The 13,032-nt window shown below is 56.2% G+C and overlaps 1 protein-coding gene across 3 annotated transcripts; it reads right to left on the bottom strand.

Annotated features, from left to right (window-relative positions):
- Positions 1-6,416: 6,416 nt before the first annotated feature.
- On the bottom strand, positions 6,417-10,739 carry NMRK2 (nicotinamide riboside kinase 2). 3 transcript variants are annotated; one of them, XM_065874496.1, is made up of 7 exons: positions 10,630-10,739; positions 8,766-8,856; positions 8,150-8,198; positions 7,909-8,065; positions 7,484-7,555; positions 7,021-7,127; positions 6,417-6,748 (listed from the first exon to the last, which is right to left on the bottom strand). In XM_065874496.1, the coding sequence occupies exons 1-7, from the start codon at positions 10,653-10,655 to the stop codon at positions 6,663-6,665; spliced, it is 588 nt and encodes a 195-aa protein (XP_065730568.1). In that variant the 5' UTR covers positions 10,656-10,739; the 3' UTR covers positions 6,417-6,662. The 3 variants fall into 3 exon arrangements, with proteins under 3 accessions (XP_065730568.1, XP_065730567.1, XP_065730569.1); XM_065874495.1 differs by having other exon boundaries at positions 6,663-6,748; positions 8,150-8,225; positions 10,630-10,655; XM_065874497.1 differs by lacking the exon at positions 7,484-7,555 and having other exon boundaries at positions 6,663-6,748; positions 10,630-10,655.
- Positions 10,740-13,032: the final 2,293 nt, after the last annotated feature.

Raw genomic sequence — 13,032 nt, forward strand, 5'->3', positions numbered from 1 at the left:
AAAGAAGGGCCCCGGGAGCCGGCTCTGCAGCCTTGCCCCACCGCCTGGAGCCTCTCCCTCCATCTTTCTCCCCCGATGGCTGTTAGGACATTTGGGGAAGGGCCCCAGGGCAGAGCTCTGGTGGGGGGGACTGTGCAGGGGCCCATGTGAGGACGTTTCACATGGAAGGCCGCCTGTCTGTATGCAGTGAGCTGAGGTGGGGTAGGGTCTCCCTGGCAAGGCTTCCGAATTGGGGTGGCCTCAGAGGAGCCAGGTTCCAGTGAGAGGCCCGTGGGGTCCCGCCTACCCGCCTGGGCCCCCAGCAGTCCCGAGGCCACACCTCCTCCCCCACGGAGTGAGCTCCCTGGTGCGGGCAGGCCAGGCCCACTTCCCCAGGGGTGGGGAATGACTTGGCCCAGCAAGGTGTCAGCCACAGGATGACTGGCACGTGAGTGTGTGCGTGTCACGTGGGTGTGTGTCAGGGTCTGTCCAATCCTGGGCTCTCAGCCTTCTCTGCACATCGAGTCCCACTCGGGGCGCCTCCAGGGGGTGTTTTTTTTTTTTTTTAATTTGTTTTTTAATTTGTTTTTGTCTGCCTTAGGTCTTCATTGCTTCACGTGGGCTTTCTCTAGTTGCGGTGAGCGGGGGCTCCTCTTCGTTGTGGTGCGCGGGCTTCTCTTTGCCGTGACTTCTCTTGTTGCACAGCACGGGCTCTAAGCACGCAGGCCTCAGTAGTTGTGGCACGAGGGCTCAATAGTTGTGGCTCACGGGCTTAGTTGCTCTGCAGCATGTGGGATCTTCCCAGACCAGAGCTCGATCCTGTGTCCCCTGCAAGATTCTTGACCACTGCGCCACCAGGGGAGTCCCGGGGGGATGGGGGTTTGAGCCAATTCTCTGCCCTTAGTCCAGGGTGTCTCCCCTCGGCACCGCTGACATTCGGGCTGGATTGTTCTTGGCTGTGGGCCTGTCCTGGGCGCTGCGGGGTGTGGAGCAGTATCCCTGGCCCCCACCCCCTTGATGCCAGGAGTCCCCCAGTGTGACAACCATAGATGTCCCCAGACGTTGCCCAGTGTCCCCTGGGCGGGGGGCAGAGTCGCCCCCAGTTGAGAAGCACTGACCTGAGGTTGTTCTTAGCCTTCAGCATTCCGGGAAGGTGGAGTGCTTATCCCTGGGCCTCCCAGGGATGATTTTAGGGGAGGGATGGGGGGCAGGCATTCTTAGTGTTTGTAGCAACGTGCTTTCAGGAAATTCAAGGTTTCCCATCCACAGCAAGGCCATGAAGTTTCCTCTTCCAACGAATTTAGTTAAAATCCATCAAATGAGGGAGACTCATAAAGAAAACTAATAAATACCATAGTAATTATGGAGGAGTCTGCGGCCCCAGCCCTGTCACGAGGGTGGGAGGAGAACGAACGGCCTCAGAAGGGACCTCGGAGGGAGGCGCTGGGGGCATCGGGAGCTGGGGGGCCTCCTCCGGGCCCGGGGTCGCAGGGGAGCCTGGCGGTGACTGGTCCTGCCGCCATCCCAGGCAGGACAGTGGGCACAGCTGCGTCCCAGGCGCACCAGCCTGGCCTGGAACCCTGTCTCCTTCCTTTGTGGCCTGCGACTAAGGGACTCCACCTCCGGCAGCCTCAGTTTCCTCATCTGCGGAAAAGGAGTCGGTTGTACTGGTCACAGGAGCATGGGAGACAATTCCCAGCCCCCATCCTGAACACGGGACAGGGGTCCAGCAGGTGTGAGTGCCCTCCCCGGGGTTGGGGGCCGGCCTGGGGCGGGGGGGAGGGCGGGCCTTGGGCTCCTTGTCCCAGTGAGTGGCAACACCTGCCACAAAAACCCAGCAGCAACGGGCATCCAAAGCCCAGGGGAGGACGCTGAGGCGCAGGTGGCACGTTACCTGCCCCGGGATCTCTCTCTAGGAAGGGGCTGAGACGGCCGGGTTCTGGAGCCGCCCACTCACGCTCTAGGCTGCCCGGTCTTAGGGTGTCCCGTCCTGGGGCCTGGGAAGACTGCCAGGCACTGACCTAGGGGGTGCTTGGTGGATGTGACAGGGGCACATCAGGTTAGTCTTGGGGTTCTGTCTGGGGAGGGCAGGGGCTGCAGGAAACGCACAGGTTAGCCCAGCTGGAGTCCACACTGTGCCCAGAGCCGCCCAGCCAGGGGCAGGTGGGGCCGGATTCACTGGGCCCATCAGGTGGCTGTGAGAGGAGTGAGAGAATCTTCCCGGGATATGGGTACTGAAGGCGGATGGGGCGAGGGTGAGCCGCCTGGCACACCCCCTTGGCTGGAGATGGTCCTGGGTCAGCATTTGACAGACGTGTTCAGATCTCAGCTCCGCTGAGTGACCTTGGGCAGGTCCCTTTCCTCTCTAAGCCCTAGAGAGGCGGGTCATAGAATAATCCGACCACTCAAGGTGGTCGGCCCCGATCAGGGTGACAAACTGGCTCAGTTTGCCTGGGCCCGGCCTTTCCCAGGATGGGGAACTTTCAGTGCTGAAACTGGGAAAGTGCTGTGCAATCAGGATGAGGTGGTCCCCCGTCCCGCTACTGTTCTCATAGTGACCGAGGTGTCTGGTGGCCAGGCAGGGCTCTGGCTGCCCCGGAGCCACCTCTCCCGTGTCCCTATCCCATCCTGGACTATTTCGGGCCTGGTGACCAGAGGATCAGCCTCACCGTGCTCCGTGACTGTGACAAAGGGCAGGCCTTGGCAGGCTGTCCGAGGCTCCCTCTGCGCCCTGCACCAGCTCCCACCTGCCCTCCAGGACACAGTGGGCTCTTCCCGCCACCCTCCACCCCAGACCTTGCATACACTGCCGCCATAAGCAGACGCTGCAGGAAATGAGTGATTTCAGCCATGCAGACATGAGGGTCTCTACCCCAGCCCCCCGGCTCAGCCGTGTAGCTTGAAAGCAGCCACAGCTGACACGTACTCAAGTAGGCGTGGCTGCCAGCCAGGACAACTTTATTTATAGATGCTGAAATTTGAATTCCATGTAACTTGCATCTGTCACGAAATTTAACTCTTCTTGTTATTTTTCCCCATGACCATTTAAAAATGTGAAGCCATTCTTAGCTCGAGGGCTATACCAAAACATGCAGTGGGCTGGATTTAGCCCATGGGCCATACTTTAAGTACTACACACCCAATAAACATTTGTTGAGTGAGTAATGTTTAGTGCCCCATTAAAGCAGGCACTAATTTATTAGCGTGACAGTTACGTGCTGTTAGCGAGCATATGGGCATTTGTACATTTATTTTTGTACATTTTTTATTAAAGTCACAAGTGTTGGAAATGCCACCGAATAAAATAAAAGTCACATTGGGTGATTTTTTTTTGGTGGGGGGGGCTTCGAGGCTTGTGGGATCTTAGTTCCCCAACCAGGGATTGAACCCAGGCCCTCGGCAGAGAAAGCATTGAGTCCTTCTGGACTACCAGGGAATTCCCGGCCCAGAGGACTTTAAAAAACAGCTTTATTGACATAGAATTAACATACCGTTCAATTTATCCATTTAATATGTAAACTTCAGTTTTGGAGGTGTATTCACAGGGTTGTACAACCATCAACTACGATCAGCTTGTGAATATTTTGGGAATTCCCTGGCGGTCCAGTGGTTAGGTCTCTGCAGTGTCACTGCCGAGGGCGCAGGTTCAACCCCTGGTCCGGGAACTAAGATCCCACAAGCTGCGTGGCATGGCCGAAAAAAGAAAAAAAAAACTTGAGAATGTTTTATCCCCACTAGGAGCCACCCCCCACCCCTCCCCAGCCCCTGGCAACCACGAGTCTGCTTTCTGTCTCTCTGGATTTGCAGGGTTGGTCCTCCCGAGGCCTCTTTTCCCCCTGGCTTACAGGTAGGCATCTTCTCCCTGTGTCCTCACATGGTCTTCCCTCGGTGTGTCCCAACTTCTTCTTATATGGACACCAGTCATACTGGATTAAGGCCCATCCTCACGACCCCACTTTAACTTAGTGACCTCCAAATGCTGTCACACTCTGAGGTCCTAAGGGTCAGGGGATTCAACATACGAATTTAAGTGTACACAATTCAGCCCGTAATAGTGTCGTTTGCTTTTTGGTTTTGTTTGTTTGAAGCAAGGAGAGTCTTAACAGATTCAAATCCTGCTCAAACATACCAGGACATCGTGTTCTGAGCCATAAGGTACACAGCTTGTCAATGGCCTGGGAGGGATGGGAACCCAGCCCCTCCTGACTCTCGGCCTGTGGGCCCTTTCACCTCTGTTCTGCAGCCCCCAGCAGACTAGCAGGTACGGTGACCAACCATCTCGGTTGGTTGGTTCTGAGGGATTTCTGGGGAGGCAGGACTTTCCATGCTAAAGTAAAGGGATGGGGATTCCCTGGCAGTCCAGTGGTTAGGACTCCGCGCTTTCCCTGCCAAGGGCGCAGGTTCAAATTCCTGGTCGGGGAGCTAAGATACCACAAGGCACGCAACGTATTAAAAAAAAAAAAAAAGTAAAGGGAAAGTATTTGGAAAATAGGGACAGTTGGTCACCCTACTAGTGATCTGCACTGGGTCTTCAGGTTGGTGGGGAAAGGGCTGCATGAGGCCTTAGCTGAAGCTAGTGCCAGGGATGAGCCCCAGGCCCAGCGGGGCCTCCTGGCTCTGCTGCCATCCATCTGTCCATCTGCTTACCACTCTCTCCTTTGTGTTTTGCTCTGTGCTGGGTTGTGAGGCCACAGGGGCAAAGGGCAGTGGTGATTGCACCGCTAGGTGATTTCTGTTGGCAGGAAGGCTGTGTTTAGAAGGGATAGCAGCTGAGTAGGAGGCTCCCCGCAGCTGGGGCACAGGAAGTGAGCAGTTTTCCAGGAGCCTGGGACCCCGAGTCCAGGGCAGGACAGGACGTGTAGCGCCGACCTGCTGCCCAGCTCGTTCTGTGGTGAAGGGCAGGGAGCCTTGGGGCACACGGAGACCCCACTCCATGGATGCCACTGCAGGAAGCTCAGAGGACAGTGGGAGTGTTGTGTGGCAAGTGAGGGGCAGGGCTCTGGACACCCACACTCCTCGCCCCACAGCCTTCTTGCCACCGACAAACATGAAAGCCCACAGAACCCTCACTGCCCCTGTGCCCTGATCCTCCCTCCCTGCATCCCTTCCTTTTCTTTTTATTGAAGTGAAATTTCCATAACATACAATTAATCATTTTAAGTGAACAATTCAGTGACAGTTGGTGCATTCACAATGTTGTCACCCCAAAATCACCCCAAAAAGAAACCTTGTCCCTATCATCAGTCACTCCCACACACCCCCACCCCTTCCCCCGAAGCCCAGCCCCTGGCAACCATGAGTCTACTTTCTATCTCTGTGGATTTGCCGGTTCTGGACATTTCATATACGTGGAATCAGACAGTATTTGTCCTTCTGTGTCTGGCTTATTTTACTGAGCATCATGTCCTCAAGTTTCATCCATGTTGTACTGAGTATCAGACTTTCCTTCTTCCTAAGGCCGTGTGTGGATGGACCACGTTTTGTTTATCTATCCATCATTTGATGGACTTTTTAGGTTGCTCTCACCTTTTGGCTACTGTGAATAGTGCTACTTTGAATCATTCATGTACAAGTTTTTGTTTGAACACCTGTTTTCAATCCTTTTGGTTATCTTCTCTAGGAGTGGAATTGCTAGGTCATATGGTAATTGCTTTTTTTCCCCCCCGTAATTTCCAAATGTTCAATGGCTTTGTCCAAACCTGTCTACACTTCAGGTTTTTCCTGCCCTTCTGGACTGAGTGGGGTGGGTGGCTACAGTTCCACGGCTGGCCCTGGGGTATCACCCTCAGGTCAAGGGGTACTCTGTCCTCCTCCTGTCTGCCCCTACTCCGTCCACCCTCCCCCTCCCCGCCCTGTCTTCAGGCTCCACGGGAGCCTTCCAACCTCCCTTGGGCAAAAAGAACAGGGTCTGAGGAGACCTGAGTTCCAATACTAGCTCCCAAGCCACTGACCATATCTGAGCCTCAGTCTTCCCATCTGTGAAATGGGTGTATACGATAAACTGCCTCACCAACATTCTAGGGAAGGCTCAGGGAGATGTGGTTACTGGGACAGGGAGTGTGTCCTTACGAGCATCCTGGGTCATGAGAAGTAGGTGTCAGCTCCAGTCACGGAGGAGGCGCCGGGATGCAGTGACAGCGGGGCTCAGCTAAGAGTCAGGGGCACCCTCAGGCTTGGCTGACCTCCCAGCCCCTGCTCTGGGCCATGCTGCGCTGTTTTCTGAAAGCTGGCAGGAAATTTCCCTTTTGAGGAAGCTAGACCCAAAGACCCTCAAGCAGCCACCCAGGGTCACATTGCCATGGATCCAACAGGTGGAGACTGTAACTGCCCAGAGCCCTTGGTGTCGCCTCCCCCCCCACATGCCACCAATGCACCAAGGAGATGGGGCAGGAGGGTCCCTCTCAGCACCTCGAACACAACAGGCTAGACCCCAATGATTAAAAAACAGGATCAGGTTTAATACGTAAGCCGCCATCGAGGTTACAGAAGCATCTCGGGACAGAATGCCTGGGCCCTGAGATGCTGGGCTGTGAGTGGGGCCTCCACTCTCATATGTACAGACTTCCCCAAAGGGAAATGGTCACGCAGTGTCTGGCTGGGATGCCGCCAGCCTGGCCGTACTGTGGCCGGAATTGTGTCTGGGTCCCTGCATTGGGGGCTGGGCCCCTCCTCTCCAGCCACACCTAGGAGCGGTTCAGAAGTGAGTTCTGAATGTCTTCCAGGACTTGGTGGAAGAGCTCCTCGCGGGACTTCATGCCGTCCAGGTACACTGAAATCAGAAAGGCCACATTCAGGGGCCCTGGGGGCCCAACCGTGGCCCGGGTCACTGGGGCTGCTGCCAGGAGGCGGGTGGCCAGCTCACAGAGGACTAGAGGACTGCAGGTCAGGAGGAAGCTGGCCTGCAGAGTCAGCCTGCGGGAACAGACCAGCCTCTGGGGCCCAAAGTGAGAGAGACTGGTGGTGAGACTCGAGGAGGGACTTTCAGGTTTCCCAAATGGTCCCAGTGGGGAGGAGCTGGCCTCATCTTACTCAGGGACTTACCCACTTCCACGCCATTGGCCTCCATCTCCCGCTTATACTTCTGGAACATAGGCCACACGTGGCCATCGAAGAGGCCGGGGGGGTCGGGGACCATGTAGCGTCGAGTACTGGGGAGGGAGATGGGCAAGAATGAGCACCACCCATGTCGCCCAAGGGTTGTGCCACAAGCAGAGCCTGGGGTGAGGGAACTAGGTTGGGGTGGCACCACTGATTCAGGGGCCCTGTGCTGGGGCCTGTGTGCCCCAACTTCCAGCATTTTCCCCGGTGGGCCTGGGAGATGCCCAGGGTAGGGCATGGGTGGGCCACGCTCTCCAGGCCTCAGGCTATGGGCCTCTGGAACCCAGCACTGACCACCCAGGTGCCTACTGCCCGTCAGCCTGCAGCTTCAGGGTGGCCATGTCCAGCAGGCATTACCCAGTTTCCTGGTCCCACCTGGGAATGCAGACAGGGCCCCCAGGCTCACCTTCTCCTCCACTTGCACTCTTCGTACGGGACGGTCAGGAAGTACCGTCGGCTATACAAGTCCACCAGGGGCCTGGCAGGGGTAGGGGACCCGGTCAGCGCCCGTGGGTCAAAGGACACAACCCCCCATGGCCTTGGCCTCCAGGGACATTCCTGGGTGATGAGGACTGGTTGTGGGGGGGGTGCGGTTTGTCTGGGCTGATTTGGTTAGGGATGAGTGAGGGGACCAGCATCGGCCAGCCTCCTACTATGCCCGCATTAGCCCCCCACCCTGAGGATGGAATCCTCCCTCTCTCCCAATTTGGATGGGCCCAGAGAGGTACGATGTCCTGCCCAGGGTCACCCAGCAAGGTTGTCTGTCAAAATAGAGACTTGGTGACCTGGGAGGGCCCGGATTGTCCGGGGTCCAGACTTGGAGACGCTCACTTGTAGCTGTAGAGAAGGAAGCCTTCCAGAATGAGGATGTGGGTGTCTGAAGCGTCCAGCTGGACACTGACCCCGTGGGCACGGGCGAACTTCCGGGGGCTGATCATCCAGGCCTGCACGGTGCTCAGCATGGCCTCCATGTCCAGGGACTCCAGCACTGGGGGCGGGAAAGCGAGTGTTGGTGGGGTGGGGGCCATGGGGCAGTGAGGGCAGGGGGCGCGGGGCTGCCGTCCGTCCTTACCGTCCCACTGTTTGAAGCCGTCCTCCCCAACTGCTATTTGGTCTTGGGGCTGAAACAGAGGAGCCCAAGCCGCGGGCTCAGTGCCCGCCTTCCCACCTTACCCCACCCTGGGGTGACAGCGCCTGGAGAGCCCCCAGTGAGGGTCTGGGTGCCCCTGCCTGCCTCGGCCCCCTGCAGCTGATAGTCATAGGCTTCGAGGTCCCAGGCGGGGGTGGGTGGCTCCAGGCTGGCCTTCAGAACCCCTCCCCAACCTTGTGACTGTTGGGACCAGGGGCGGGGGGATTTTGCATCTATGATCTAGTTACCCCCTCACCCTCCACAAAGCATCAAGGGCAGGCTCAGAGCCCATTCTGCAGATGGGAAAGTGGAGTTGCAGAGGATAAAGGGTACCACCCAGGTGGCAGGCACCCTCTGGGAACCGCAGTTTCCCCATCTGTCCCATGGGGAACGGGTGTGCCGTGAGAACGTGCCAGGCACGCAGTAGGTGCTCAGTAACCGAGATCGCCAGTCCCTCGATCTCCCAACTCGGGTTAGCCCAGGGTGCCCCGGGAGGGGTCTGCTCCCCTGAGTCTCCTTCTCGGGGCAGCCACCCCCTGTCCCCAGCCGGGGCAGCTACCTTGAAGAAGTCATCCTGGTGGATCACACAGCAGTTGGGCAGTGACTTAAGGAGGCTGTTGGTCAGTGTGGTCTTGCCGCCGTTGGTCATGCTGTGGAGAGAGCATACACGTGAGGCTGCCTGGGTCCCCTCTCTGGATCTCTCTGGCTCTGAGGGGCCCCCAGGATCAGACTCAAATCTAAAACACAGGCCTGTAGGGACTTTCCTGGTGGTTCAGTGGTTAGGACGCTGCACTTCCACTGCAGGGGGCGTGATTCGATCCCTGGTTGGGAACTAAGATCCCGCAAGCCAAGCTGCGTGGCCAAAAACAAAACAAAGCAAAACAAACACAGGCCTGTAAAACAGTAGAGCTAAGAGGGTATTTCTATTCACGTTAGGTCAGAGGAGGCTTTCTAATCAGCCGATCTGGGCTGCCTGGCCCACTACTGCCCACTGCCCGCTGGGGCCAGGCACAGGCCTGTGCTCACCTGCCTGACGAAACAGAGAAAGGGGGCAGAGGGTATGAAAACAAACAACCAAAAAAGCGAACACAGCCTTGGCTGGGGTCATGGAAGCACTGTTTTCTGTGTTCAGACTCATCCAGTGTTACTGCAAACCCAGGAGGTGGTGTCCGGAGCTCGAGGAAACTGAGGCCCACGTGTGACTTAGCCTCAGCAGGGCTTTAAAAAAAGCCAAATTGTTAAAGCAAGTGCAGACTGGGGGAGAAAAAGATATTTGTGATAGGAAAACCGGCAGTTCACTGCAAAACCGGGAAGACATAATCACCTTATGACAAAGGGAAAGGATTATTAAAAAAAGGAATGGGCAAAGCCGGGTGACCACCTCATCCTGGTGTACCCGGGACGTCTCTGGTTTTAGTGCTCAAAGTCCCAAATCCTGGGGACCCTTCAGTCCCAGGAAGAGCAGGACGGATGGTCACCCTAAGGACTCTGGACTGGGGCCGCTGAAGGACAGAGAAGGCTGGCTGTCAGGCCTTTCTGGGAATGAGTGTCCCCTTGACCTGGTTGTCCCTCTCCTAGGAATCAGGGGTGGAAAGCTGGGTGTGGAAGGGGGGGACCTGCAGCCTTTTAAAAGGGCCAATGGGAAAGGTGACCCCCATACATTAAGGGGAGCAGGTTAGAACATGCCTGATGTTAATTTGACTTGTTGCTGAAAGACACACCGTGCTCTCAGGGCCGGCTACAGAACGTGCAGAAATGGAGGGCCCTGGTCTCTATTAGGAATTTCAAGAGGGTGATGGAGCATTAAACCAAGAGGGGGAGGACCCAGGGCGACCTCTCAGGTGGAAGCGCCAAGCCAGCCCTGCTTATGCTAAATGCTTCCCGAGCATCATCTTAAAAAGGCCTGGTTACTGGTAATAAATCTCCGGGAAGGCAAGGCCCCTGCCTGGGGTCAGCAGAAGTGGCTGCAAAGGCAGGTGCCACACAGTCAGGGGAGTGCCATTCTGGGGACCCCGCAGCACCTGCCCACGTGCCTCCCTGGGGTCGGAGTTTCCCCACCTTCCTCCCCTTCGCCCTCCCCTCCCCCGCGCGCCTTAAGGAAGGTCGGCCTGGGCTTTATAAAGTCTTCTATGCCCCCCTGAATCTAGTCAGGGGTGCGGCATGGGGAAGTGACTTACATTTGGAATTTTTTATTGGGCCCCGCGCCCGGCCCTGTGCCGAACAGAAGGCAGAGACCCCTCCCCGCACTCCGACCTTGGGCATCGGGTCCCTGAGACACCAGTCGCCAGGCAGCCCTCCATTCATTCCCCGGCCTCCTGCCCAGGCCACCTCGGCCCGCACAGGAGAGCACCCGGCCGGCCTCTCCCGAGAGCTCGGCACCTTTGCCCCCGCGGGGCGGTCCGCCCGGGGCCCTGGACGCTCACCCTCCGATGCCCACAATGTACTTCATCTCCGCGCGGAGGGGCGGCGGGGACCGCGGTTGGCAGGCCAACTCCCGACTCCCTGGTACCCGGCTGGGCCCGACCCCGCAGTGCGTCCCGGCTTCATTGAGAAAACCCTGCGCCTTTATAGGCTGGAGCAGCCCGGAGGCCGCCCCCAGGGAGGCGGCCCACGGCCTATGGGGAGCGCGGCCGGCGGCGCGATGAAGTGTTGGGCGGGGAGCGCTGGGGGCGCCGCACCTGTTCCCACTGGATGGAAATAGCTCCACGCTGTCTTTTGCCTAAATTAGTCACGGGTCGGCCGGGCAGGGGGGTGCGGGTGGAAGTCACCCCGCTGCCTCTTCCCCCCTCCTCCCCGCCTGCCCCCTCCTAGCCAGACTGCCCACGGGGCAGATAACCAGCCACACCTCCTCCCTCCCTAAAAATATCCAGCCCGGTGTGTACCCTCGCCTGACCCTGACATTAAGGCCGGTTCTGGGGGCTGAAAAAAGGAGCTCACCCCCCCTTCCCCGTCTCCAGCGACAGCAGCGGGCCAGTCCCAGAGGTACCACACGACAGGGGACTTCCTTTTCCAAGGGGGTTGATGCCAAGATGAACTTAAGCTTTGTTCTCGTGACCCTGGCCGCCAGGAAATCTCAGCGTGACACCAGTGGCTGTTCAGCGGACGCCCACGTGGGAGCTAGCGTCACTGCGTTTGGCTTCAGGCCTCTCAGCAGCTAGGGGGTGGGGTAGGCAGGGCCCTGCTGATCCCCGCCCCCTTACTGACCAGATGGGACCACATGCCCCACCCCGCCTCCCCACCAGAGGAGACCTTTTGGTTTCAGGACCCCTTTTCCACTCTTGAAAAGGACTGAAGCCCCGGGGAGCTTTTGTTTAAACGGATTATCGTCATGGATAATACTTACCACGTTATACATTAAAACTGAGAAAAATTAAAGGTTTGTTAACTTTAAAAAATGACAACCAGTGTCTTCCCTTGTGGTCCAGTGGGTAAGACTCCACATTCCCAATGCAGGGGGCCTGGGTTCCATCCCTGGTGGGGGAACTAGATCCCGCATGCTGCAACTAAGAGTTCACATGCTGCAACTAAAAAAAAAAAAAGACAACTGATCACTACATGGTCACATAAACATAATACATATATTTTTAATTTATTTATGTTCGGCTGTGTTGGGTCTTCGTCGCTGCACACGGGCTTTCTCTAGTTGCGCGGAGCGGGGGCTACTCTTTGTTGCAGTGCACGTGCTTCTTATTGCGGTGGCTTCTCTTGTTGTAGAGCATGGGCTGTAGGCACGCAGACTTCAGTAGTTGTGGCACAAGGGCTCAGTAGTTGTGGCGCACGGGCTTAGTTGCTCCACGGTGTGTGGGATCTTCGCGGACCAGGGATCGAACCTGTGTCCCCTGCATTGGCAGGCGGATTCTTAACCACTGCGCCACCAGGGAAGCCCCAAATATAATATTTTTAATGAAAAATAATAACATTTTTTAAAATAAAAAAAGGGAGTGGGCTTGATCAAATTAAAAATGTCTTGTGCATTGAACGATGTTATTAAGGAAGTGAAAAGACAAAGCAGGGTGTGGAAGAAAATTTTTACAAGTCATATATTGATATATGGTAAGGGGTTACTAGCCAGAATATATAAAGAACTCTTACAAGTCAACAACAAAAAGACAAACGACCCAATTTAAAAATGGGCAAAGAATCTGACTCGACGTTTCTCCAAAGAAGATATACTCACGGCCAACAAACACATGAAAAGATGCTCAGCATCACTGATTCTCAGGGAAATGCAAATCAAAACCACAGTGAGAGAACACTCACGCCTACTAGGGTGGCCATAGTCAAAGAGATGGACGATAAAGAGTGTTGGTGAGAATGGGGAGATACGGCGACCCTGTGTGTTGCTGGTGGGGATGGAAAATGGGACAGTCGCTGTGGAAAACAGTTAACGGTTTTATGACCCAATTTCACTTCAAAGTGTCTACCCAAGAGAAATGAAAACATATGTGCCCACAGAAGCTTGTACATGAATGTTTACAGCAGCATAATTCACAGGCGCCAAAAGGTAGAAACAACTCAAGTGTCCATCCACAGATGATGGATACACAAACTGTGTTCCATCCACACATGGAATATTATTCAGCCGTGAAAAGGGGTGAAGCACTGACAGTCGCTGCAACATGGATGGACCTTGAGAACACGATGCCCAGTGAGAGAAGCCAGACACAGAAGGACACACAGGGTGTGATTCCATTGACGGGAAACGTTCAGAACAGGCAGATCCACAGACACAGAGAGTGGGTTCCTGGTTGTCAGGGGCTGGGAGAGGGAAAATAGGGAGTGATTACTTATATGGTGTTCTTCTGGGGTGATGAGAATGTTCTGGA

The sequence above is a fragment of the Phocoena phocoena genome, chromosome 3 (assembly GCF_963924675.1).
Source record: "Phocoena phocoena chromosome 3, mPhoPho1.1, whole genome shotgun sequence".
NCBI lineage: Eukaryota > Metazoa > Chordata > Mammalia > Artiodactyla > Phocoenidae > Phocoena > Phocoena phocoena.

Excerpts from the sequence above, each read along its gene's own strand:
- NMRK2 (XM_065874495.1), bottom strand. The coding sequence starts at position 10,655 with ATGAAGTACATTGTGGGCATCGGAGG. Across the intron at positions 8,066-8,149 it reads CGGCTTCAAACAGTGGGACG|TGCTGGAGTCCCTGGACATG; the intron begins GTAAGGACGGAC and ends TCCCGCCCCCAG. Across the intron at positions 7,128-7,483 it reads GAGTGCAAGTGGAGGAGAAG|TACTCGACGCTACATGGTCC; the intron begins GTGAGCCTGGGG and ends CTCCCTCCCCAG.